General features: G+C 43.3%; 1 protein-coding gene across 10 annotated transcripts in view; it reads right to left on the bottom strand.

The window, feature by feature from the left end:
* The window catches only part of BFSP1 (beaded filament structural protein 1), a 65,740-nt gene continuing 40,927 nt past the window's right edge, over nucleotides 1–24,813 (bottom strand). For 5 of the 10 annotated variants that reach the window (XM_053288037.1, XM_053288031.1, XM_053288056.1 and 2 more), the window contains 7 exons: nucleotides 24,393–24,453; nucleotides 13,339–13,434; nucleotides 12,455–12,547; nucleotides 9,448–9,555; nucleotides 6,037–6,257; nucleotides 3,507–3,592; nucleotides 1–2,007 (listed from right to left, as the gene is read on the bottom strand). In XM_053288037.1, coding sequence (XP_053144012.1) covers nucleotides 1,049–2,007; nucleotides 3,507–3,592; nucleotides 6,037–6,257; nucleotides 9,448–9,555; nucleotides 12,455–12,547; nucleotides 13,339–13,434; nucleotides 24,393–24,453 — 1,624 coding nt within the window. In that variant the 3' untranslated portion in view covers nucleotides 1–1,048. The remainder of the gene's footprint in view (nucleotides 2,008–3,506; nucleotides 3,593–6,036; nucleotides 6,258–9,447; nucleotides 9,556–12,454; nucleotides 12,548–13,338; nucleotides 13,435–24,392; nucleotides 24,454–24,813) is intronic. The other 5 variants (XM_053288083.1, XM_053288085.1, XM_053288080.1 and 2 more) reach the window with 2 other exon arrangements.

Raw genomic sequence — 24,813 nt, 5'->3', positions numbered from 1 at the left:
CCAAGGATTAAACAGAATTAAGAATTAATCGCTGATTGCAGTTCCATGCCAGTTTCTAATATTCTACTTTCTGGAACTGAAAATACCAACATCCATCCTCTGAAAAATACTTTCTATGGAAGACAAAACTTTTATTAAATGAAAACCAACCATATGTCACCAGTTAACATTTATAACTAGAACGTCATTAAAGATACAGGTATCAGTATTGTCCAATATATTATATAGTCACTTCAGTAGGTAAGGTAATTAGTTCTAATAATAACATTGGACACAACTAAATCATAAATGCTGTGACATCAAGCACACTGGCCCCAATCCAGCTCAAGTCATGTTTTGTTGCATAAGACTAGTGACCCCAGAAGGAGATGTGCTTCCTCAGCTGCACCCCATCAACCTCCTGCATCCATCAACTTCAGTGGAGACCAGATGGGTTTCTCAATGCACATCCACTGCACAAAGTTCTCCCTTGCTGGATCAGGACAACTTAATCTGAAGCTATGTTCTATTGAAATTAGTAAGCTTCATTCCAAATTAATATTGAGGACTTGGCAGGCGGTCAGGGGTAAGTAACCCACTTACTTTAGAACCAGCTAATCAATTATGTTCTGCAGTGTGGCTGTCTTCTACTGTCATTACTTCAGTTGTTACCATGGTGCTGGTATGGGAAGTAAACATGTATATTTGGGCTTGCAAGTATTACCATCATGGTGTGGATTCATGGTATGTGGGAGCAGCAGCCTCACCATAGGAAGTAACATGTGAATTGTGTCTAAGATCTCAAAAAATGAAAGCATTATGCATTATTTTGCTATTAACAGACAAAGTGAGCTTCATGCCAAGCAACAAAACATACTATTGTTATCATTCCATCAGAAGATAAAAAGAAGAAGAAATCAAGCAAAGTATATCCTTTAGTCTACAGTCCTCAACCACTCACCCTGGAACAGTTCCAATGAGCTTATTAGTGATATTATTAGAATAAAATGTCTTGAGGATCACAATACTAGCGACTGTGCTGGGCAAACTGGCTGTCCAAAGATGCCTATTAACAGGTTTTGTCTCCCAGCTTCTTCTTGCTGGTTTTCTCAATCATGGTCTCCACAATCATAGCAGTTTCTTCATATGTTTGAATTTTGTCATCTGAGAATTTCTCAATGGATTCCACCACTTCCACCTTTTCATAACTCATGGTACTTGGTGGGGCCAGTTCTTTGAAAGAAAGATCTCCTTGCCTATCATACTCTTTGCCTACATATATTCCTGCTTCAGTTTGGCCACCCTCACCAGGCATGGGAACTGGTTCAGGTTCCGCAACATCTGGCTGTTTTGTGGGCTCTTCAGCTTCTTCTTCAGGCTTCTTCCATGGCTCAAATGCAACTTCCTTCTCCTTGTCTTCTAGTTTGTCCTCGTATTTCACCTCTTCCTGAACCTTGGGCCCCTCTTGTGTTTCAGGGGCTTCCAGTTCACTTTTGTCGCTTTCCAGTGGTTCTGGCAACTCTGGTATTGGTTCTACACCAATGCCACTCAAAATCTTCCCTTCACTATCAGAAACCGTGATCCTGCCTCCCGAAGGAATGATGGAAGAGCGGAAGCAGGGGTCATCATAGCTTCCCTTCCCTGTGACAAGCACATAGTGCCCTTTAGTATAGAAGTCAGTTTTGGGTTCTGGTCTCTGGTAGCATCTGATTCTCTCTCTCACTATATTGCATAGTTTGTCAAAAGCTTTGCTTATCTGGGCTCCATCAGGCACATCCTCTGCAGCTTTCTCTTGCTCCATTTCTTCTACCTCTTCTTGTCCATGTTCACTTGTGATCACTGACCCTTCTTGTTTGAAATCCAGCTGATCCTGGTCAAAGCTTTCCAGAGGTCGGTCATATGTTTTTTCTGATGAGGCACCATTGGTGAGGTCTTTAGGTGTGATCTCCTTCCTCTTTGAAATTTTCTTTGGCAGACTTCGTTGTCTTGGCTTTGCACTAGCAATGTCTTGTATGACCAGTGTAATGTCTGCAGCAAGGAAATAAGAGGAAATGAACACCATGTTACATGGAGCCAGTAGGCAATGAGAGGCATCATGTTCCACCGTCAGCTCAAATATTGTTAGTATTAGTTGCTATCGCTGCATACCTATGGTGGGAAAGATGTTGTAAATAAAAAAATTATTTGTTCAGATCGCACAATTAATGATTGTGCAGATTGCTTTTAATTTATGGCCCAAAAATGGAAAGCCAACAGTAATCAAACATGACAAAATGTGCAAAATTTGCTCCCATAAATGGCAAGGAAACCTCAAAGGCACACAGAAGATAATTGATTATGCAACAATATATCCAAGGCTCATGACTCTTCTTTGGGGTGGTTCTGACTGAGGTTTTTTTCAAAGAGAAACCAAAACAGTCTCCCATACCTTCTCAGAACAACAATTTTTGCGGCTGGCATCTTCCCATCTTTCATTTGCTCATCCTATGAAAGGTGACATACTCTACCAAACTCTGATTCTGGTGTACTTCCAATCCATTTCAAGAGGACACAGACAGGTGAACCATTCCACAGGTATATTATATTATATTATATTATATTATATTATATTATATTATATTATATTATATTATATTATATTATATTATATTATATACACATTGCTTGTGCTCCTGCTGGTTTTTAAAAGCATCAGAGCTGCTTCCAGCTCTGCTGCTGCTCCAACAAGGAGAATCCCAGCTCCGTTAGACTGTGCATCATGTCAGCCATTATCTGTAGGACTTCAGCCATAGTCTTCAAGGCTCGAGGTAGTCTTGAATGGAAAACACAGAATGGAAACATTTTCACTCATTTCAGCAGTATTTGGAACATGCCCAGCTACAACAATGGGGTAGGGAGGTGCACGAAATGCAATTTGAAGCGTTATTTGTAACACATCCCCTGCACCTTAAAAATGGAGGAGAGCAAGTGTATACCTGCATGGTTGCACATGTGTGGAGGCCATTTGTGTGGTCAGCATGGTTGCCGACCATGCAAATGGCCACCGAGCATGTGTGGAGGCCATGTGTGTGCCAGCGTCATGCAGGGGCAACTGGAGGAGAGTGCCAGCAGTGTGCGAAGATAGCTGGTTGGAGTGCCATGATTCAGGAAGTGGCGGCTAGTGGCGGAGGAGCAGTAATGTATCTGCTTTCCTCCGTTTTAATGGTGCAGGGGATGTGTCACGAATCACGCTTCGAATCATGATTTGTGCACATTGTAGAGAAACCATGATTCCTCTACAATGGAGCCCGATATTGTGCTATAAATGTCTCCTTCCATCTGTGCTAAGTCTTGTGTTTTTGAATCCATCAGTCTCTCTTTCTTCTTCTTACTAGCTTTTGCTTTCTCTTAACTGCAGTCGCCCATGAGTAAAAAGATAACCGACCCCTGAAAGCCTAATTAACTCATAGCAATCAGATATGGTCAATATAGCCACATATGCATCTACACATGCCAGTCTTATGGACTAAAAATCCCCAGGTCATTACCTCTGCCTCTCAGAGCTGGAGTCTGTGAAGGTCTGTAGGTCTGTGTAAAAAAGGTCACAGGAGTTCCAACAATGGCAGAATTCAACCTAGCACAGAGAAAAGATGTACAATAAGTGTGTTGGAGACAGAGCATCAACCTTTTGCACCAACTATCCTAATGACCACTAGGGGCATTGGGAGTGGAGGCAGCTAGTGAGGGTCTCCTTACCTATCCCTGCATTACCTCTACTCTATGACCCCTGCCTTGCCCCCTCAGGTATTTCCTGTGATGAGTCAGAATCCCTTCCTTTCCTCTTGGAGAGCAGATGGAAACTCTCTTTCTCCCTACCTATTTATTATGTAGCCTATAGATAGGATTAGGTCTTTCCTACCCAAAGTGTACTTCACCAATAAATCTACTTAGTATTTAGATTCTACAAGAATCTCCATGTGTCTTCTCTAAACAGCTGCAACAGCTAAACTCTGCATTCTACTCTATAACTGGAGTGGCTAGTTTCTTTAGTCCTCTGCTAACTGATCATAAAACCCATCATGGGTAAATTCACCCTCCACCAAGTTTTCACCAAAATGATACTGTAAATGAGAAAGGAACCCCCTTTTTAAACGTTAAATGCCAAGTCAAAATGGGTAACATTACTAATATATTGTGCATACACACACAACGTTCTCTTTATTCAGTCCGTTTAAACTGTGAATGCATTGAATAACTGAGTTCTCTGGTTTAACACTGACAAATATTTGCTTCCCCAAGCATATCACTGTGTGGCATTTTAGAAGGATGAAGAACAGGGCTGTGTGCTTTCGTCAGATTAACCGGTAGATTAAATCAATTAAAGCACAAGAGCCCATTTTCAGCAGTGGAGCTAAGAGGTAAAGGCGCATGCTGATTCTCTGAAATGTTTTTGCTGATATTTTACTCTAACAAGGAAAGAAAAAAGAAAGAAGATATTAAAGATTGTGGCCGACATGATGTCTCCATAACACTGTGCCTCAGGGCTGCTGCGGACTCCTCAGCAAGCCCTATGCTACTCTGCACAGCAGTTACACCAGCAGCGCTTCAGCAGTTTCCCCCCTTTGTCGACAACTGGGGGAAACAGCAGAAGCGGTGCAGTGTCGATACTTCAGAGCAGCATCAGGGCTTGCGGAGGAGCCTACAGCAACCCCAGGGCACCGTGTTATGGAGCTATAACGCTGTGCATCTAGTTGGCTATTCCGGCTAATAAGAAGCAAAATGTGTGCATATTCATGGGAAATCATAAGGGACTGAACCAGGGACCTTTTACATGAAGGACATGTGTTCCACCACTGACATGGCTCCTCCCCAGCATATGGAACTGCCTTTTCCTGTGCCAGGCCATTGGTCCATCAAGCCTAGCATTGTCTATCTTGATTGGCAGAGTTTCTGAGGTCTCAGAGGAGTCTTTTTGCAAGTCCTGGTACTTACTTATTTAAAACATTTATACCCCACCCCTCCTGCACGCTACTGCCCAGGGCAGCTCACAAAACTAATAAAAAGATACCACAGGAAATATCAAATTGAAGTTAAACCAGTTAAACCCAGGCTAAAAACCACATTTAAAATTACCATTTTTTAAAACAAGTTCCAAATGAAAAGTTATTTTAAAAGCAAAAAACAAAGAACTGTTTAAAAAAAAACTAAAGAACTTACCAGATATAAACAGCGACAAAACATTAAAAAGCCTCTTTTAAAAGATGTGTTTTCAACTGTGTTTTTTTAAAATACCGAGGGAGGGAGCACGGTGAAGCTCTTCGGGGAGGGCGTTCCAAAGCCCTTTTACTTGGAGATACCTGCGACTGAGTTTTGGACATGCATTCGGGCCTCTCCATCCTTCATTATTTGTCAGTATTTCAAAAAACCACTTGTTTGGGGGCTTGAGTAATATACGACTTACTACTACTACAGATATTTATAGACTGCTCTTCAACTAAAGTTCTCAAAGCAGTTTACACAGCAAAAATAAATAATGCATCCAGAAGATGGACCCCTGTCCCCAAAGGGCTCACAATCTAAAAAGAAACATAAGACAGATACCAGCAACAGCCACTGGAGGGATGCTGGACTGGGGTTGGACAGGGCCAATTGATCCCCCCTGCTAAATATAAGAGAATCACCACTCTAAAAGGTGTCTCTTTGTTCAGTTAACCAGGGTAAAGAGAAGCATTTACATCACCATAACCAATCCATGAATCAGTGAACTGGTGAAAAGACCAACAAATGATGAGCTGATTTCATAGGAAGCCTTTCAGGACTTTGGCAGAGCAACATGCCATCAAGACAGACTTCTTTCTCCTGCCTCTCGAAGGAGAGTTGCACTCATGTTCCCTCTGATGAGAGTGCAACTATCCTTTCGCCCACAGAAAGCACTTCTGCAGATGGTGTGCCACTCTGCCAAAGGCCTGAAGGTCACCATGGTTGGAATGGCATGCTCAAGGTTTAGAAGAGATCTCCTTGAAGACAAAGCCACATTCTGAACATCTCTGTTGCCTTGAAGCACAAGCTCCCTCATACCTGCTGTCCTCGTTTTCAATAATACGTTTGTAGCGCTCCAGTTCGTTCTCCAGGGACTGCTTATAAATGGAGAGCTGGCGGCAGTCGGTGGTGTATTTTTCCAGGGTCCTTTCAGCATCTTCTATGCCCTTCCTCAGAGTCTCAATCTGCTCATTATATAGCTGAATCTCATCATCATAGCTCTCCTGGGTATTCTTAATAGCCTGTTCCAGCATTGTTGTCTGTTAAACAAAGGTAGATGAAAGAGAGCACTCAAAGCGTCCCACACACCTTCTCAGAAGGTCACTGTCTGTAACCTGCTTGATTGACAGCTCACTGTCTTTAGACAAGTGGTACTGCTTGGCATTATAGCTTTTTTTTAAAAAAAAAATAGAGGCCACCATCCAGACCAACAACATGCTGGCAAAAGAGCATTTTTCATTGCAAAGGGCTTAGGGGAGATTTTCAGTGAGCCCCCTTTCTCCTGCAGCTACCTGTGCCCTCTACATATATGTCCCTGAGGACCCCGCACAACTCACGACTGAAAACACTCTTCTGCCAGCATTTCGATGTTGGTCACTATTGCAGAAAAAGTTGGCACAAGCCTAACAGGAAGTGATGGCAGGCCAGCTGTAGGGCTGTTCCTTCCTGACAGGATGTTCAGACTCAATAAAGTGTGGCCTTCTGCTAAGTGTAAAACATTATTCATTCCAGCTCTAATAATATTGACAAGCCGCTGCCCAACAGAACCCAGAACAGGTAGTTAGAGATAGGCCTGCATTAAGTCCCTGACTGGGTTCAAGCCAGAGCTGCACAAGACTCAGAGGTGTTTCATTCTCCAGACACTGACCAGGTTGCACCAGTGTTCCAACATGTCAGGTCTGAGGGGCAGAGGCACCATAGACCAGGGTTTCTTAACCTTGGGCTCCCAGATGTTGTTGGACTACAACTCCCATCATCCCCAGACATGGCCTTTGTTGCTGAAGATGATGGGAGTTGTAGTCCAACAACATCTGGGGGCCCAAGGTTAAGAAACCTTTCCATAGATTTTTGTGGCTCCCCAACACATGCCCTCAAAGCTTTAGGGACATGCACTGATTCTTCATGTTTCTCATGTTTACTGTGGGAAACCCAGTATACCAAAGCTTCACTTTACAATTTGTACTGACTGTGCAAGCTAAAGTTCAACTCTTCCTGTGTTTTGGCATATATTTCATCATTTCCCATGGACAATATTTTCTCTTAACAGAAATGCCTTCATTCAAGACAGAATTTAAATGCTCTGAGCTATTCACAGGGTCACAAATTCATACTAGAACACAAATGTAGCTGCCTTATCCTCAGACCATTGATCCACCTCGTTTAGTATTGTCTACAATGACTGGCAGCAACTTTCCAGAGTCTCAGGGAGTGGATGTCTTACCCAGCTCTACCTAGAGAGGACAAGGAATGAACATGGGACCTTCCACATACAAATCATGTCTCTACCATTAAGTTCTTTACAGTAATCTTTATTACAGTTACAGACCCGACTGTGACTGTATTAAAGATTATTACTTACAATAGGTTATCATCCTTCCCTCAAATTCTTTGAGAACAATGTTTTTGTAGAACATAGATTGACCACCAGGTGGCAGTCAATTGCTTGGAAACAACCATTCAGCAGAAAATATTTTATTACTCCCTCACAGCTCCAGGAATACATCTATTAACAAGTTTCATGTGCATCACCCAGATTAGCCTCGAAGACAGCAAGAGATGAAGCTGCACTTCATCTTCTAAAGGTGTGCCTACTCAGAAAATTGAGGCATCTCTCCAACCAGTACAGGACTGCAAAGCAGGCTGTATGAGTATAACATACACAAGCAAGAGTAGAATATAGATGAAGTCACACTTAACCACACAAAGGGAGACCTCACAACTTTTGCTGATACTTTTGGGTTAGAAGGGTGAAGAATGAGCAAAGAGCCACAAAGAAACCACTGAAAAGCTTTAGAAAGACTCGGATGAAACCACACAGACCAGGGGTGGGCAAACCTGGCCTTCCAGCCGTGGTTGAACTATAACTCCCATCACCCCCAGCCACAATTTATTGTGGCAGAGGATGATGGGAATTGTAGTTCAAAAACAGCTGGAGGGCCAAGTTCGCCCACTCCTGATTTAGACATTGAAACAGAGAAAAGGGCTCTAATTAAAGACAGAGGATGCAAATTTATTTATTTTGCAAATCCAGGGGAGACGTTTGCAACACCCTTCTCTACTGTGGCTCTTTCCCACTCTCCTCTCCATCCCCCAGCCCCCTCACTTTGTCTTGATTTACCTGCTGCCACACTAACTCCAGCTGCATGGGCTGGTTATTCATCCAGCTGGGGAACCAGGTGAATTACCAACCTATGCGCCGAGATTAATGCAGTGTGGGTGAACCAAGACAGAGCAAGGTGGCCAAGATGAAGAGAATGGGAATGAACTGCATCTGCAGCTCATTTACCGCCCCGCCCCCCCCGTCTTGTCCATACTGGCCACTGCTTCCTATCTGTACCATGCATTTGAGAGGTCTGTACTCAGGTTCACTTTTAATATGAACTCATGGGCAGTCATTCTCACAAAAATATGTATATATGTACAGACACCTGTACACTCATACAAAATAACAGGGCTTCTCTTTTCAACTTATTCCAGATAAAAAGAAGCTAATGATGCACCTGCATGCATTTTAAAAGAGAGCCTGGGTACAGGCCTCTCAAATGCAGGCGGATAGGAAGTGTACTACTCTACCAATATAATGGTGTTCCCCATAACGTTTGAATGCCCATTCTTGTGTACAGATCTGTACTTATGTAGCCTGAACATTTGTCATACAAGGGTTCAACATATTGTCTGAATAGGGTGACTGTGAGACACAGAAAAGGAAAGGTTGTGCCGTCAAGTTGGTATCGACTCCTGGCAACCACAGAGCCATGTGGTTTTCTTGGTAGAATACAGGAGGGGTTTACCATTGCCTCCTCCCGTGCAGTATTAGATGATGCCTGTCAGCATCTTCCTGTATTGCTGCTGCCCAACATAGGAGTTCCCCACATTCTGGGAAACACACCATTGGGGATTCGAACCAACAGCCTCCTGCTCTCTAGGCAGGTTGCTTCCCCACAGTGCCATTAGGATTTGGAATTAAATCCTTTATTAATTTTTATTAATAGTTATTAATTATTAATTTTATTTATTTATATTGATTTTTATTAATATTAATAAATCCTTTATTAATTCCAAATCCATTATTTGGAATTAAATCCTTTCTTGGGTACCCTTTTTGCTTGTAAAAAAAACAACTGTGCTCAAAATGTCAGAATCCCCAAGCTGCCCAAAAGATAGAGTTATTCTAGTCTTAACAGTATTTCTGCAACGAACATTTCCCAGGAGTATTTTTGGATCTAGTACCTCTGTCTGCAGTTTAACTTTCTGAGTCTGAAGCTGGCAAAGGATGCTCTTGTATTCTTCTAACTGGCTCTGCAGAATTGGTATCCTCCTCTCAGTTATCAGTTTCTCCTGTGATCAAAGCAGGGTGGTGGAAGCGGGATGGAATTGGAATCAGTGTAATCAGGGACATTATTATATACTGAATACAGATACATTAAAAAAAAGAACCTCAAACAAAACGCATTTCTTTCTTGCCCGCACTGAAGTAATCAAGTGTTTCCAGCAGGAGTGCTATAGAAGCCCTCAGTCTAGCTTCATACGTTCCACATGCTTTGAAAGAAAGATGTTGTGGTGCGATGGTGAATAGTAAAAGCCTTTAGAGAGGGTTTATGTGCAAACAAGAAATATTTCCTGAATTTCAAAGTGCAGCTCTTTGGAAGTGAAACAGAACAAGACTGATTCCTTTGAATGCTATCCTTGAACACACAAAGCGGCTTTATACGATGTCAGCTCATTGGGCCACCTAGCTCAGCATTGCCTGCCCTGGCTGGCGGGAGCTCTCCAAGGGCTTAGAACACCTGCGACCTGTAATCAGAGGTGCACTTACGTAACTTTGGAGCCTGGACCTAAAGGCCTCTGGAAGATATCCCCCCCCCACTTGCTGGAGGCCCCCTCCCCAAAAGTTAAGCATTATCCCCCTACACACACCATGTCAAACACAGTATTTTTTAACACGTGGGTTCTTGAGGGCACAAACAGCAACCGAATTCAAAAGAATCTAAGAATATAAAACAGGTGTTTGTGTGTGTGTGTGTATACACACACACACACACACACACACAAATATGCAGTAGCAGAAACATTTCAATGTGCAACTTAACATATTCCCATCCCACATATTTATTTCCCCACTCCCCGCTCTATCTCTAAAACACCTGGCACAGGTCATAATCACACTCTGCCACCCAGTGCTGTGCAGGCCAGCAGCAACCACACCACCCAGGACAGACTAAAGAGGATTGGGGGGCCCCCAGGGGGTGTGGAGGCCTTTGACTTCAGCCCTGAAGTCCCGGGGTAAGAACGCCACTGCCTGTGATATCTGAAATGGAGACTGAACCTAGTTCTTCCTCAGTGGCGGCCCGTGAACGCGCCTCCGGGGGGGGGGGAGGGCAGTGGGAGGCAGCTTTAAGAGAAAAGTAATTCGGGACTCACCTCTGCCGCGGCGGCACCTGAATGCTATTTGGAGCTGCAACGTGCCGCCCAGCAGCCCCTACGGCGGGGAAGAGCCTCCGCCACTCACCTGGCTTCCACAGGGCTGAGCCCCCGCCAGCGGCCAGGAGAGTGGTGGAGGCGCTTCCCTGCCCTAGGAAGAGGAAGTGGCTCCGAATAGCGTTCAGGTGCTGCGGCAGTGGCGGAGGTGAGTCACGAATTACTTTACTCTTAAAGCTGCCTCCCCCACCCCCCCACCCCCGCAGGGGAGCATTCACGGGCTGCCACTGTGCTTCCTGTATACAAAGCATATGCTTTGCCACCAAGCAATGGTCCTTAGTCCCCTCAGCTCATCAAGGTACAAGGTGAGCCTCGTTACAGTAACACAGCAGTTGCTTGGAGCAAGCAGTTGGACCAAGCAGTTAGTTGGAGATGTTCTTCTCCACTGTGTTCTACCCAATTATCCTACTAACTATCACACAGAGGGTCATGAATTTCTTGTTAAAATTTTATTTATTATTATTATTATTATTATTATTATTATTATTATTATTATTATTATTTTACATTTATATCCCGCTCTTCCTCCAAGGAGCCCAGAGCGGTGTACTACATACTTGAGTTTCTCTTTCACAACAACCCTGTGAAGTAGGTTAGGCTGAGAGAGAAGTGACTGGCCCAGAGTCACCCAGCTAGTTTCATGGCTGAATGGAGATTTGAACTCGGGTCTCCCCAGTCCTAGTCCAGCACTCTAACTAAAATTGTATTTACTATCAACACACCTGTGTATACTTAACTGAGATCCCTAACTGGGCCAGGGTGCCCAGATGCATGCACATGCATGATTAGAGCAATACAGCTGCAGGAAACAGCGATGCAATATTACACAATGTTATGTGTGTGCTGCAACATAACATTTGCACTGTTGTGTAAGAGCATAGTTAAGCTACATGCAAGAACCGCACAACTTCATTGTCAGCTATTGGCAATAGTAGCCGGCAAGTGAGAAACTGTGTTTGCACAATTATTGTGTGTAGCACAACAGTGCTCTTGTGAAACTGAACAAACATTATGTTGCTACACATATGTAACATTGCACAGTATGCCCATGAATATATACAAAGCAATCATTTTTGCTCTGTAACATGTACAGATGTTCTGAGCCACTCATTCATGATGAGCCTCCAGGATAGCGTTTTACTGGTGTAATACACAGAGTGTTCATATTTGCTCCCTAACATGAATAGCTCTCCTAAGTGTTGGAATATGCAGTAGCTGCAGCCTAATTTACTGGGTATCGTTGGCATGTAATCTGCTATGAAGCCAGAGGAGACACTGTAGCTTCCTCAGTACTGGTTGGGCTAGCTAGGAGTTTCTATTCTCCTTCCTGTTTTCTGTTTGTTCCTGTTCCAGTGTGTGAGTCAGCAAGATCTATGATCTCCAAGTGCCTCTTTTGTTTGTCGCACAAGTGAAGTTGTCTTAAACTGCCCCACAATGACCCATGTGTTGTGTAGCTGTAGCACAAAAGAACTCATCAGTCTGTTCTGAGGGTGGGCTGGGCCAGGAGTTACAATACAGTTGCATCAAGGTGGCACCACAAAAATTCAGTCCTTCCCATTTCCTGTTGCACAAAGGAACTGCTCCCTGCACAGCACTGCCCTAGACAGCGTTCTAGAGGTCTTCGTGTCTGGAAAAATCTTCCAAACCTTGTTTTGCAAATGCCTGATTATCCACTTGTTCTTCTGCTACCAATGCTATTTGAAAACTGGATCCCAAGGTTACCAAGACCTAAAGTCTATTTGTGAAACAAAACGCTTACCTCACTGGCTCCAGCTGAGATGGCGGACACCCGGGGGGTTGTTTGCATGATCTGCTGTAAAATGCTGACATAGGTCTGTATCTCCATGAGGTTCTGAGGCAGAGTAAAGTAATTTACATTAGAAATGATCATGGTGAGCATTTCAGTTCAAGGGACTGTTCTGTGTTCCCATTTTTTCTCTCCTCTCTTATTGCGAAAATTCTAGGATAAAGTTTAGACCTGCTGGATGGTCAGAGATGGGGTTGTAACCTAAGAAACCTTTCCATTCTCAGAAGTTCTATTCACTCAGAGAGGAAGAGAATTGGCATTGGGGTTTGGCATTTCTGCCAAACCCCCTTGCCTTTGCACCCCCCGACACCCCCTGAAAATCTGCTTCTGAGGTTGGGGGACCCCCAGGAGCCAATTTTGGGGTGACATGAGGACTGCAGTGGGAAGAGGGATTGGTAAAAATTGCTCCTTCACTTTTGTATGAATGGAACTACTGCACTTCTGTTCTTAGTGAGTATAACCCACTGGTATTGACCAAACACTGGGCTGGTTCAATGATACTGGCGGTGGCATGTGTGAACAGGAAGGGGCATGCTGAGAGTGCAGCCTTGCAGGTGTCTTCCATGGATGCTCCAACACACTCCCACTGCAGCTTTTGACCTTGTGTGGGGGCTGTTCATCCCAACAGCCCCTAAACATGCATTCCAAGTACATGGAGCACAGAGTTGCACAGAGAGGCCATCGGGATGTCTGTGGAAGACATCCTGACATCTGCGCTCTCGGCATGACCCTGTTCGTCTGTGCTGCTGCCACCGCCACTATCATTTGAACCAGCACATTGGAAATGCAAATTTGGATTGAAACAAATAAAAACCCTCTTAACTCTTCACCATTACCTTCCTGTATCTGTCCTTTGTGGCGTCAACATCATCCTGCAAGAACTGTGATTCAATCTGTAGCTCCAAATTACACAACAAAGCTTCATCGGCTTCCTGTAATAAAAGCAAACATTGCCATTCATTTTTGTCCTTGCTCTTATGTTACTAAAAGCAGCTGAACTGCTGGTCCTGAATGGGAATCCTCTGCTATATTCCAACTGATAGTTCTCTGTTAAGAATTGCAGTCTTTCTTAAGAGATTATTGAGACCTCTTTCAAGAATTACAACCTTTGGGTATCCTGCATGGTCCCTTTGAAATGAAGTAATACCTTGGAAGTTTCCATGTGGCTTTTGACTTACAGAAGAGTGATGATGCTAGGAACGATGTTTAAAGTCGCATTACTGGAATGCTCCTGCCTATCTTATTTTCCATTTACATCCTGTGCGCGCACACAACCCATGGCACACCTACGCAACCCCCACTGCAAGCCCCCCCCCCATGATGCCCCCCTGCATTTTGGCCTCCAAGGGTTCGGGGGTGGACTCCTGTCACCACCCCAAGCCCATCCTGCCACTGCCCCACCACGCTGAACTACCAAAATTTACCTTAATTTACTCAATGGGCGTGGGTGGGGGGTGAGCCGAGCAGGCCTCCACCCGCCCCTTGGCAATGGGAGGTGTGGCCGCTGGGCTTGCCCGTCTGGTCTAGCGGCCCTTGAAAACTGCGAGGCGCTCCTCTGGGCCTGCCTGCTGCCACCACGGGGTGGGGGGAGTACTGCTTGGCTCACCTCCCACCCCACCGCCTCCGGGCTGTGCACACTGGCGGCTAAAATTAAGGTAAATTTTGGTGGTTCAACACGGTGGGGCAGTAGCAGGACAGGATCGGGGTGGCGACAGGAGGTCCTCCCCCCAGACTCTTGGAGGCCCCCTCAGACCTTGGAGGCCACGGACTGGGGCCCCAAGGACCTGGGGTAAGAACGCCTCTGCACACAGCTATGGAAGCATTGTGATTCAAATTATTGCTAGGCGACCCATAAATCTGCATGAGTCTGTTTTCTACACAGCAGTAATAACTTGAAGGCCAACAATGCAATGCAATGCTGTAAAACACAACCAAGAAGTAACTTATCATGCAAACAACGGAGTAGGCCAATATTTCTTAAACATCTGAAGAAATGTCAGGGGTTTCAAAATTCCACATGTTCGCAATGATGCAGTAAGGTTTAGCAACTCATAGCTATTGATTTCTCCAAATTAGCAATGGCTTCTTAACATACTTTTATCTTCAGTGATCCTGAAAAAGCCCTAAATTACAATTTAGTGTGGTTTTGAATATATTTCCACTACGGCTTTTAATTCCGTCAATGCAAATTAGAGATTTTATGCACAGTGATACATTTTTTAAAAAACTAACAATACACATTTAAATTAATTTTGCTCATAGTAGGTTAGTACAGCAGTACTAAGGTTCAAGCCAGATGTTTGGTTCAAGCCAGAGAGTCTGGATGTTTGGGGAATCGCCTGCTCCCATCTCTACAACTCCTACTATTCACCACCATCAATTTTGTATCCAAGTTTCAAAAATAGCTTGCAATGCAGCACAGGGAGGAGGAGAGGCTGCTTACGGAAAGCAGGGCACGCTTCTATGGACACAGAAGTGAATAGTAATAGGTTCTGATTGAGCCTGTTTATTTCTAGATTAGGCAGGACCAGCATTTTTCCATCTCCAGTCACTCTGGCTAACCCCAAACCATCCCCAAACCATCCGGAATCACCAGAGCTCTCTCTGTTGGAATGGCGTGAGCAATGTATATGTACCTGCCCCCAGCACACGTCAGCGTCCACCCTGGCCAATCGGACTTGTGTGAACCTGTCTTTGGTTTTAAAAGAACTGAGAATGACTATTATTAAGTGATCTTGTCCACGTTATATTGCTAAGGATCGGAGACACCGACTGACTTTGTACTATTGATATTGCTGAGAAAGCAACATGATTATTCAGGAGTAAGGCGTAACTTGTGGAGGGCAGCCAAATGGAAACCCAGATTTATACAAGAAGCACGATGTGCCATCACCTGCAAAATCTGGTGTGACTCTAATGGGTACTAAAGATGGTAGCGAATGCAAAAAAAATAAAGAAGCCAAAGTTTTCCTGCTTAAATGCTCAGCTTCTAGGGCTCAGGCCGAATCATCACGTCGATTGGCTCCTGTGTTGTAGAGCAGTCACATTCCTCATGAGGGCACATGACAGGGAGTCATTCAAAGAGGACGGCTTTTGTGGTGTGCGCAGCCAACTAATCCAGAGCTCAGCTGTGCTATTCAAAAATCTGTAGATGCTTGCTTTTTCTATTATAGCATAGAATGTACCACTGGACAGGTCTGCTGATGTATCAGTAATAATCATGATAAATAAAAATTAAAAACCAAAGCACAGACTTTTGCTCTGCTCTGGATGATCTGCACTGCAAACAAATGGCATTTATGAATGGAGACCACAGCCGGAACATTCTAAGCCAAGCATCAGCCATTTGCTCAGCATTTCTGCACTCTTTATCGTCTCCTATTGAGAGACAGATCAGCAGCACAGCAAGGGCGGTATCAGGAGTCCACTGGCACATCGATAGGAAAGGGAAGGCAGATACCACTGATTAGCACACATTTCTGTTAATAATGAACAAAACTAGACTCTGATTTAAAAAAGAAAAAAGAACAAGCACATGTGATGCATCTGGACAGTATGGGATGTTGCTCAACACCATCAGTCTAATCTGTAAAGAAAAAAAATACATGCTGAAACAAGCTTCTCTTGCAGCCTCATTCAAGAGTCATCTTGTGATGTGAATGGGGAGGCACATTTCCCTCTGAGGCCAAATGTGTTACAAGGGAGCATAGGGTGTACATAGGTAGCTGTCTTCTACTGAGCCCATCTATGGAATCCATTGGTCCATCCAGTTCAGCAACCAACCAACCAACCAACCAATTAATACCTTTATTACGGTCTTTGACCAGCAAACATAAAAACTGTCATCAAAAGCAGAAGATTAAAACTACAAAATTATAGTTTTAAAAGCAGCTTCTCGGCCTTTGGGCTAAGATCAAGTGTAGTGCCATCTAGCTCAGTATTGTCTATTCTGATGGGCAGCAACTCACCAGGGTCTCAAGCAGGGCTCTTTCCCTAGAAACGCAGGGACTGATCCTGCCTGCAAAACAGGTCCTCTACCACTAAGCTACAGCCTAGTATCAGCATGGCTAGAGCTGAGTTGTGGCCCTTTCTGTCTTATTGTCCCGTGTCCCCCCCCCATTTCTGCCTTATAGCTTCTGTAGATACGTTCTTTCCAGATTCTCTTCAATGGTAATTCCAGCAGATGATTAATTGGTACTCTTTCCCCAAGAAGTAGAAGCAAGAGAGGAGCCTGACAGGTTTGCAGAACCGCTGATTAATGCTTCCATATAATAGCGAGTCCTGGTACATACATCTGTCACATGGGAGACAATGCTAGTCTACATGCTCAGAAACCAAATGGCAAACAAAAAAAATGCTTTCAGCTTCTCACAGACAATCTGTTGCAATCTTGACTCTCTGTGTCCAAAATATTAAAATATCAGTCTAAAGCTGATGGATGTGGGGAAACTGAGTCTCAATGTGGCCAATTAAATTGTGAGAAATGGTAGAATTTTGACCTTCGGCAACATGAACTTCTTTTCACTTAAACCACCTGGTACAAAAACATTAAGAAATGTGAGCAGAATTATAGAATGTGTGCCCTGTACTGGAAAAACTGTCATAGAGAATAATGCTGGCAAGGATGTAAGCTCTCTCTCTCTTTACTACTAGAAGGCCTTTGATTTCTTGCCACATTCCTGGCTACTTCAACTATTTAACTACTATGGAATTACCTGTTACAAGTCGTTCCTTTATTTTGGGGCATGGAGGATTTTGTTAATACAATGCAGCGGCTGAGACAGAAACAAATATCAGCTCCTGCTTCTGCCATGACTGCAGATTATGCTCTTACACAGTTAGTCTTTTATAATGGGGACTTGAAAGGCTAAGCATGTGAGATAACCTGAACTGGTCCCCCCCCCCCCGCCACCCGCCAAACAATAAAAGAAGGGATTCCACTATGGACCTTAATTTTTTTGACACATTTAAAGGGGAAAGAAAAAAGGAAGGACGGTTATCCGTGGCAGAATATGTCACCAACAAGTGAAACCAACTGCTTAGAAATCAATTTTCAAACTCTTCTAGATCATCTCTCAGTTGATCTGTATGAATTTTGCAGAGATGGTGGCACTTGCCACTCAGTTGCTCCATGCCACATTTCAGCCAGATCGTTTGAATGTTGGCAGAATGCCGAGGGCTTATAATGGTGGCTTTTATATCCTTTCTTAATGATATCTGCACAAGTGTGCCTGTATAATTCAGATGAAGAAGAACATTTATTAGGGGGATTCTCTGAGTCCAGAAAGTTTTGCTGAGCCCTTTTGTCAGTTCTATTAAGCTTACATAGCGTTGGGTACTGACCAGAAAGAAAAGCAGGAACTAGAATCACACACCTTTCACAAACAGATGGCATAAAAGTTATTTGCTGAATCTCCAGGTAGACTCGGGAGCCTCATAACAACCACAAAAGAAATTCAGCCAAGATATAAAAATGTCGATTGGTGTTGAAAAATGTGCACCTTCAAACATAATTAAAGGTAAAACTGAAGATCTTCCATAACAGGAACACCTGGTAGGCACTAATAAGTCACCTGTGCTTGACAGTAATTCCACCTGCAAATACCTGAGGGATCAGTCCAGAATAACTTGATTCCCCACTCAAGTTTTAAATCCTCTTAACGTATCTTGACAGAGACTCATTAAAATATTGTACATTGAACTTATAGTCAAGAATAAATTAAATGCAATGAACTAGGGATTCAAAATCCACTAAGGAAAGAATTCACACATGCAAAACCAAAGCTCTCCTTTGGAGGTTAAACACTGCCGTTCAAGAACTACCAAAAATAACCACATAGGAAACGGTCTTATACCAAGACAGACCAGTGTGGTTCATATTAGCTCAGAATTTGTCTGCATTGACTGGCAGCAGCTCTCCAAGACTCCAGGCAGGAGGATCTCCCAGCCCCAGCCCTACCTGGAGATGCCGGGGTTCGAGCCGGGAACCTTCTGTAGGCCACACAGGTGCTCTACTACTGAGCTACAGCCCTATCCCCACGAGAAACCTTTGTCAAAAATACAAGATACATCCCAAACTGGATATGTAGTAGCTAGCTGCCTTGTCTCATTGGGCAGCATATTTTGCGACAAAAATTCCGTTTGTAAAAATTATTCTCTTCCAACTGGGTATGCAGTAGTAACACATCCGTTAGAACCTCTCCCTTACTATTTACTTACTTACTTACTTACTTACTTACTTAACAGATTTGTATACCGCCCAAACACAAGTCTCTTACTACAGACATAATCCCAACTCAATTTTTGAGAACAACAGCTCTATGCTGTGTAGGGGCATATCATGACCTCTGCTAACTGGGCAAGGAGGAGGCATCTTTCAAAGTGGTAATTCTCTTTATATTAAGCAGCAGGAGAGCAACTGGCTCTGTTCAACCGCAGCACAGCATCTCTCCAGTGGCTGTTGCTGGGGGCTGTCTTGTATTTCTTTTTGGACCTTGAGCCCTTTGGAGACCGGGAACCATATTCTTATTATTCTTTTCTAGGTATACTGCTTTGAGAAACTTTTTGTTGAAGGGTGGTATATAAAAAATAGTAGTGTAGACAGATAAAACAATAGATTGCAAATAATGCTGACGATGTCAGAAATACAGGAGGCCATCAATTATCATGGGGTTTACATTCCATGATACCACCACAAATGCCGAAACCATTATAAATGAAATTGTGTGCCTATGGGAATGATGGGGTTAGGTTCATTAGTACATAAACAGAACTAAAAATTAACAAAAACGTGGCAGGGGGGAACAGAAATGAGAGCAGTATAGCTCCCTACCATGGCCACTCCACCTCCTCCAGTAATGCCCCCCCCAACAACAAAAAATCCTACAAATGCCACAAAAATACTCCCAAAATGACTCAACACTAGCTGCAAAAGTGCCTCCAGGTTGGAAATGGCACCAGAAGCATGAAACGTGTGCACAGGACGAAAGGCCAAAATTTACCCCTGTAATAATCACAACCGGTTATGTATAGCTGGACCACAAATAGCTGAAACTGTGAATGGAGAACCTGTGATAATTGAGGGCCTCGTGTACCTTTGTTTAAGCTATTAAGTGTGTGTTAATTTGTTAGTCACACAATTTTTTTTCTCGGCTTAATAGAACACATTGGCTCTCTGTATGTGGATTATTCTAGCCAGAGTTTCCAAATAAACCAGGATACACATCTTAAACGAAAACTGAATATCTGAAAACAAGAACAACAATTCCAGAGTTATAAAGAGTTGAATCTGATGAGATCCTGCAGTTGACAAGCAACTACTGATAGACTTTTTTTTTTTACTCCATGTGCGCACACACAAAGCAAACTGCTTGAGATATTGCTTTCATGGGGGTGCCAGTATACAAGAGCTTGGTTTCCAGCTGCCACTGTGGGAATTGTATTAACCATATGATGTTTTACAGTTTCTGACAAGTCAGCCTATATCAGATGAAAATGTTCAGTTCCCAGATCAGATTACATTTGCAAGCAAAGGAGCCATTAGTTGTCGCAGCCGCCTGTCTAATATACAATTCACGTTTTATTTTCCTTTTATTCATCTGGGACACCTGCAAAGTGCAACAAAATTGTTACATCCCTGCTTCTAATGGTGACACACCTAGCACATATTGAGGTGATGAGGATTTAGGGGAGAGATGGAGAGAGTGACTTTTTTTAAAAAAAAAAGTGAAACCCCCTGAGCATTTACCAGAAAAGCTAAAAATTAAGAATGTTGGTTGACACCTCAACATTTGAAAAATACTAAAAACTCCAATAAAATTAGAACGGATTAGACCTACCCATTTGCTAGCACAGATGAATAACTAGTGCAAAGACAGGGAGGTTGTGCACACGACCTTGGCCCTACTTGCTCCCTAGTGTGGTGGGGCGGCAGGCGCTTGCCTGCTTTCTCTCACAGACGAGTAGCAGCCATCTTAGTCTCCAATGAGTGGCAGTGTGGTGGAGGCCAGAACTGGGATCAGGAGGAGAAAGTACTCCCACAGCCCAGAGTGTCTATGCCAGGAGCACAGCAGATGCTCTCAGTAGAGCAGCCACTGTGCTCAGCGCGTCCACTCCCCTCCCCTCTCAGCTTGCTGCCCAAATTGGCAGGTCTATAGAAAGCCATCTACCCAGAGGCAATCACAAAGATGATTGCCTGCCAAGGTAGAATGAACCTGAGTTTGTTCTATCTCAGTAAAATGCTGGGTCCAAAAGGCGGACTCCATGGATCTGGAGCAGCCAGGGGCAGAAGACTTCTGGCATTCCAGATGACAGATGTGAATGCTCTCAGATAGAAACCTCCCATGAAACTCACTGGGTGACTCTGGGCCAGTCACGTCTCCTTCAGTCTAACCTATCTCACTGGGTTGTTGTGAGGATAAACATACCCATGTCTATTGCTCAGAGCTCCTTAGAGGACAAGTGAAATATAAATGTAAAAATAAATAAATAAAATAAAATTTGTGGAGACTGCTAAAACAACATTGGGTTATTAGCATATCTCTGTTAAGTAATGATGGGTCAAATGTTCCATTTGTGGTGTAAAAGTTGTCATTTTGGAGCAGGACGGAGCTCTTTCAAAAAAAACAAGCTGTCCAATATGGGAAATCCCTTGCAGATTGAACATCATGCTGGATAATCTCTCCTTTCTCTTGGAGAGCACTTTACCAAAAGAAGAGTGGACTGGGTTCTACACCACACTGTACGTTGCTTCCTTGAAAATGCCAGTATTGTGCCCTCAGAGGCGGAGGGTTGCCAATCACACTGGCCCCTTTTAAAGGACTTGGACATGTGTGCCCTGCTTCAATTTGGCCCCCAAATCATCAAAATCAGCTGCCTTTTTTACAGAGAAAGAAAGATGTTTATGATGGTGAGCACCTATCCTTGTTTCAACTCAGTGTTGTTTAAGCAGCAGGGTCTGCCCTGGTTGCCTATGAAAGGGAGCCTAGCAGTGTGAGCACTGGAAGATATTCCCCTTAGAGGATGGAGCCGCTCTGGGAAGAGCAGAAGGTTCCAAGTTCCCTCCCTGGCAGCATCTCCAAGACAGGGCTGAGAGAGATTCCTGCCTGCAACCTTGGAGAAGCTGCTGCCAGTCTGTGAAGGCAATACTGAGCTATAAAGACCAATGGTCTGACTCAGTATATGGCAGCTTCCTATGTTCCTATGAGTGCTTCTCTTTATCAAAAAGCAGTCACTGGGGATAACTAATTTGGATTGGGGCTGCATGAGAGAAGGGCTCTTGCACCAGTTAATTCTCCAACTTAAATTACACCCACAAGCAGCTGTGAAGTTGAAAACATAAATTTTCCTCTTTGCAGCTGCTTCCAGCTTTGGTGAGCGATTTAGATCAAGTCTATGGAGCAGGGGTGAAGGGTTCAACTCCCCTTTTGGTTCCAAATTGCCTCCCCACCATGGCTGCTTTTTGAGAAAAAGTAAAGAAAAAGACACCAAGAGCTCTAGTCACAGAAATCCCATCCACAGATCATTTAGTCTTAGGACTCTCAACACACACACCATGAAAACAAATGCAAGTTCTACAAAGAGCATAAGGCTGAGTAAAACCTGTACCATTTAATTAGAGTTTAAGAAACTAGACATGGCATTAATCACACTGTTTTGCTCTGCAAGGCTCTTTTAATGTAAATTGCAACCACAGATCCCCTGATATGGATTGAGACAGTGGTTTGAGCGAGGGAGGACTTTAACCCTGTGGCCCAGTGCTGTCCCGATAAGGATCAGGACCTGCTGCAATTTCCCCTGTGAGGGTGGCTCCCACTGGCGCCAATGAGAGCTTCCCTCTTGAGTAAACCACCCTATGTCAGGCCCTCTCTGTGGTGGGGAAAGGTGCTAAATCCTCTCTCTCTCCCCCATGCTGTGGTCCCAGTCCAGACTCAAGGCCTCTGAAGTTCCTATATACCCCGATACTGAAGCTTTCATTAGCATGGATGTGAGCTTTTCTCTCAGGGCAAATAGTCTCAGTGCAGTTTGGCATTCCTTGCAGTTGTCACACACACAGAAACAATTAGCTTCAAATCTAGTTCGCTCCTCTGATATTAGCTGTTTAAGTTAATTTTCCATTATTGGATGTAATTATCTTTCTTTTTAATTAAAAACAGTGCAAGTAATTCATTTCAAGTAATAAAATTGATGTAAAAAAATTGTGTATGTGTGTGTGTGAGAGAGAGAGAGAGAAAGAGAGAGAGAAGAGGAGCTGTTCTTTTCAACACTTAAAACAAAGGAGCCAGAAGGATAAAAACAGCTTTTTAATACTAATTTTAGAGCTGTCTCTTAAAATGGCAAAATACCTTTCTAAAGATGTCAGTTTCTTTTTCAAGTTCTGTGTCACAAAGAACTTATTTTTTCTCCCACTGACTGGCTTGATTCTGTAGTGTGCATCTCCTAGGAACAGTATTTTAAATTTTACTGGGAAATAGTCCATTCTCAAAGGTTTTATGGCTCTCTCCTTTGCCATGGAAACTAAGTTTCTGCACAAGGTTTAGTGCTGGATGAATACTGAGTTATCCGGTCCCTAAGTAGGCACCAGTACACTATTTTACAGGATCATCTGGTTGACTTAGAACTACAGCGCACTTTCCTATGAAGTCATTCCTTGCTACTTAACCTTTAGGCAGTTAGTCCAGCATGCAGGGTCATTCAGGGTGTTTCCACAGGATGTGTGTGCACGAATGCAGAGCTGTCTATACACAACACTTGTTTGTTTGTTTGTTTGTTTGTTTGTTTGTTTCAAAATGTATACCCCAACTCTTTTTTTTAACAGGCACTCATAGCGACTTAAAATAAAAGCAAACACACACAAAAAATCAATTTAAAAAAACCTTGACAGATATTCACATAATCAAAAACTGTGTTCTACCAGGGCTGGGTAGCTTTTCCTCCTACCTTGCTTCCACACAATCACCGCTACCCAGGTTTTCCTCCTACACTGCTTCCACACAATCGAAATGTGGGAGCACACACAGCTCCCAAACCCTGGTAGAACACAGTTTTTGAATGTGTGAATGACCTCATTGTCAGCAGGAAGTTGAGAAGAATCTGAATTCTAATCCAGAACACCTCAAAGCCGGAACAAAGCAACAGGGTAGAATTAAAACAGCACAAGCAATCAGCCTGCGCCAAAGGCTGTCTTCAAAGAGTCACATTTGTTGACACCCAGCATCAAAAACCAATGCTGGTTGGCACTACTGTAGAAGAATCTCCCTAGAGATTCACCCTCTTCCTCCACAGAGTTGGCACCCCAGGAGAAAAGACCTGGCTCCTTGTGACTCTCTGACACACCTCAGCTGACAAAGGGACATGGAGCAATATTTGCAGGGTTACTTAATTGCTGCATGGGATCTAGAGCTCTTTCCTCAGAGGGTAGTAAAGGAAAATTGAATTTCCTGTACCCAAATGAAATGAATATTTTTGTGCTGAGAAGCTGCAGTTCTCCTCATTTTGAGCTAACACATCAACTGGGAGGGTGAGTGTTTTGTGGCATGTTGTATTGCAGGAGCCACTAGCATCATTGGAGGCACCAATGACAATGAAATGTGTCATTAGCAATTGTCAATAGCAATGTGTCAATGATATATTATAAAATTTATTTTTATATTTATATCCCGGTCTTTCTCCAAGGAGCTCAAAGTGGTACACATGATTATTTTTATCCTCACAACAACCCTGTGAGGTAGGTTAGGCTGAGAGATACATGATTGGCCAAGAGTCACCCAGTGAGTTCCATTATGTCATTAGCAGCTATTGGATAGTGTCCATTACTTCACTGGTAGTAAGCAACACTAGACACCCACACAAATGGGGCAAAAGCATATGGCATCTAGTATGGTGAACTCACCTTATTAAGACGTTCAAGAGTAGTTTTCAGCATCTGCTGATATTCACATTCATTTCTGTACCTACAAAGGAAATACAAGATAGATAGATAGATAGATAGATAGATAGAGGCTCAGCCTTCTGCTTTCTGTGTCTATGCATGTGAATCCAAATATAACATCACAATTTAAATATGGAAGATAGAAATAAAAAATTCAGCATTTGTTAATATTGTAATATTACAAACCCATTTGTAATATTGTGAAATCTACCTGTAATGTGCATGTAGAATGTTTGAATAAAATATGTCACTTCAGTGCTCCATCTGTCCAATTACTGTACCTGAGATTATTAAAACTGAATTTGGATTACAGAATTCTGATGGGACTTGATAGATAATCTGAACCACCAGTTTAGTGTTCATTACAAACACAGCTTTTCCC

The sequence above is a fragment of the Hemicordylus capensis genome, chromosome 1 (genome assembly GCF_027244095.1).
Source record: "Hemicordylus capensis ecotype Gifberg chromosome 1, rHemCap1.1.pri, whole genome shotgun sequence".
NCBI classification, from domain to species: Eukaryota; Metazoa; Chordata; class Lepidosauria; order Squamata; family Cordylidae; genus Hemicordylus; species Hemicordylus capensis.
Note: the sequence above shows the minus strand (reverse complement) of the source record. Positions and strands in the feature narration are given on the sequence as shown.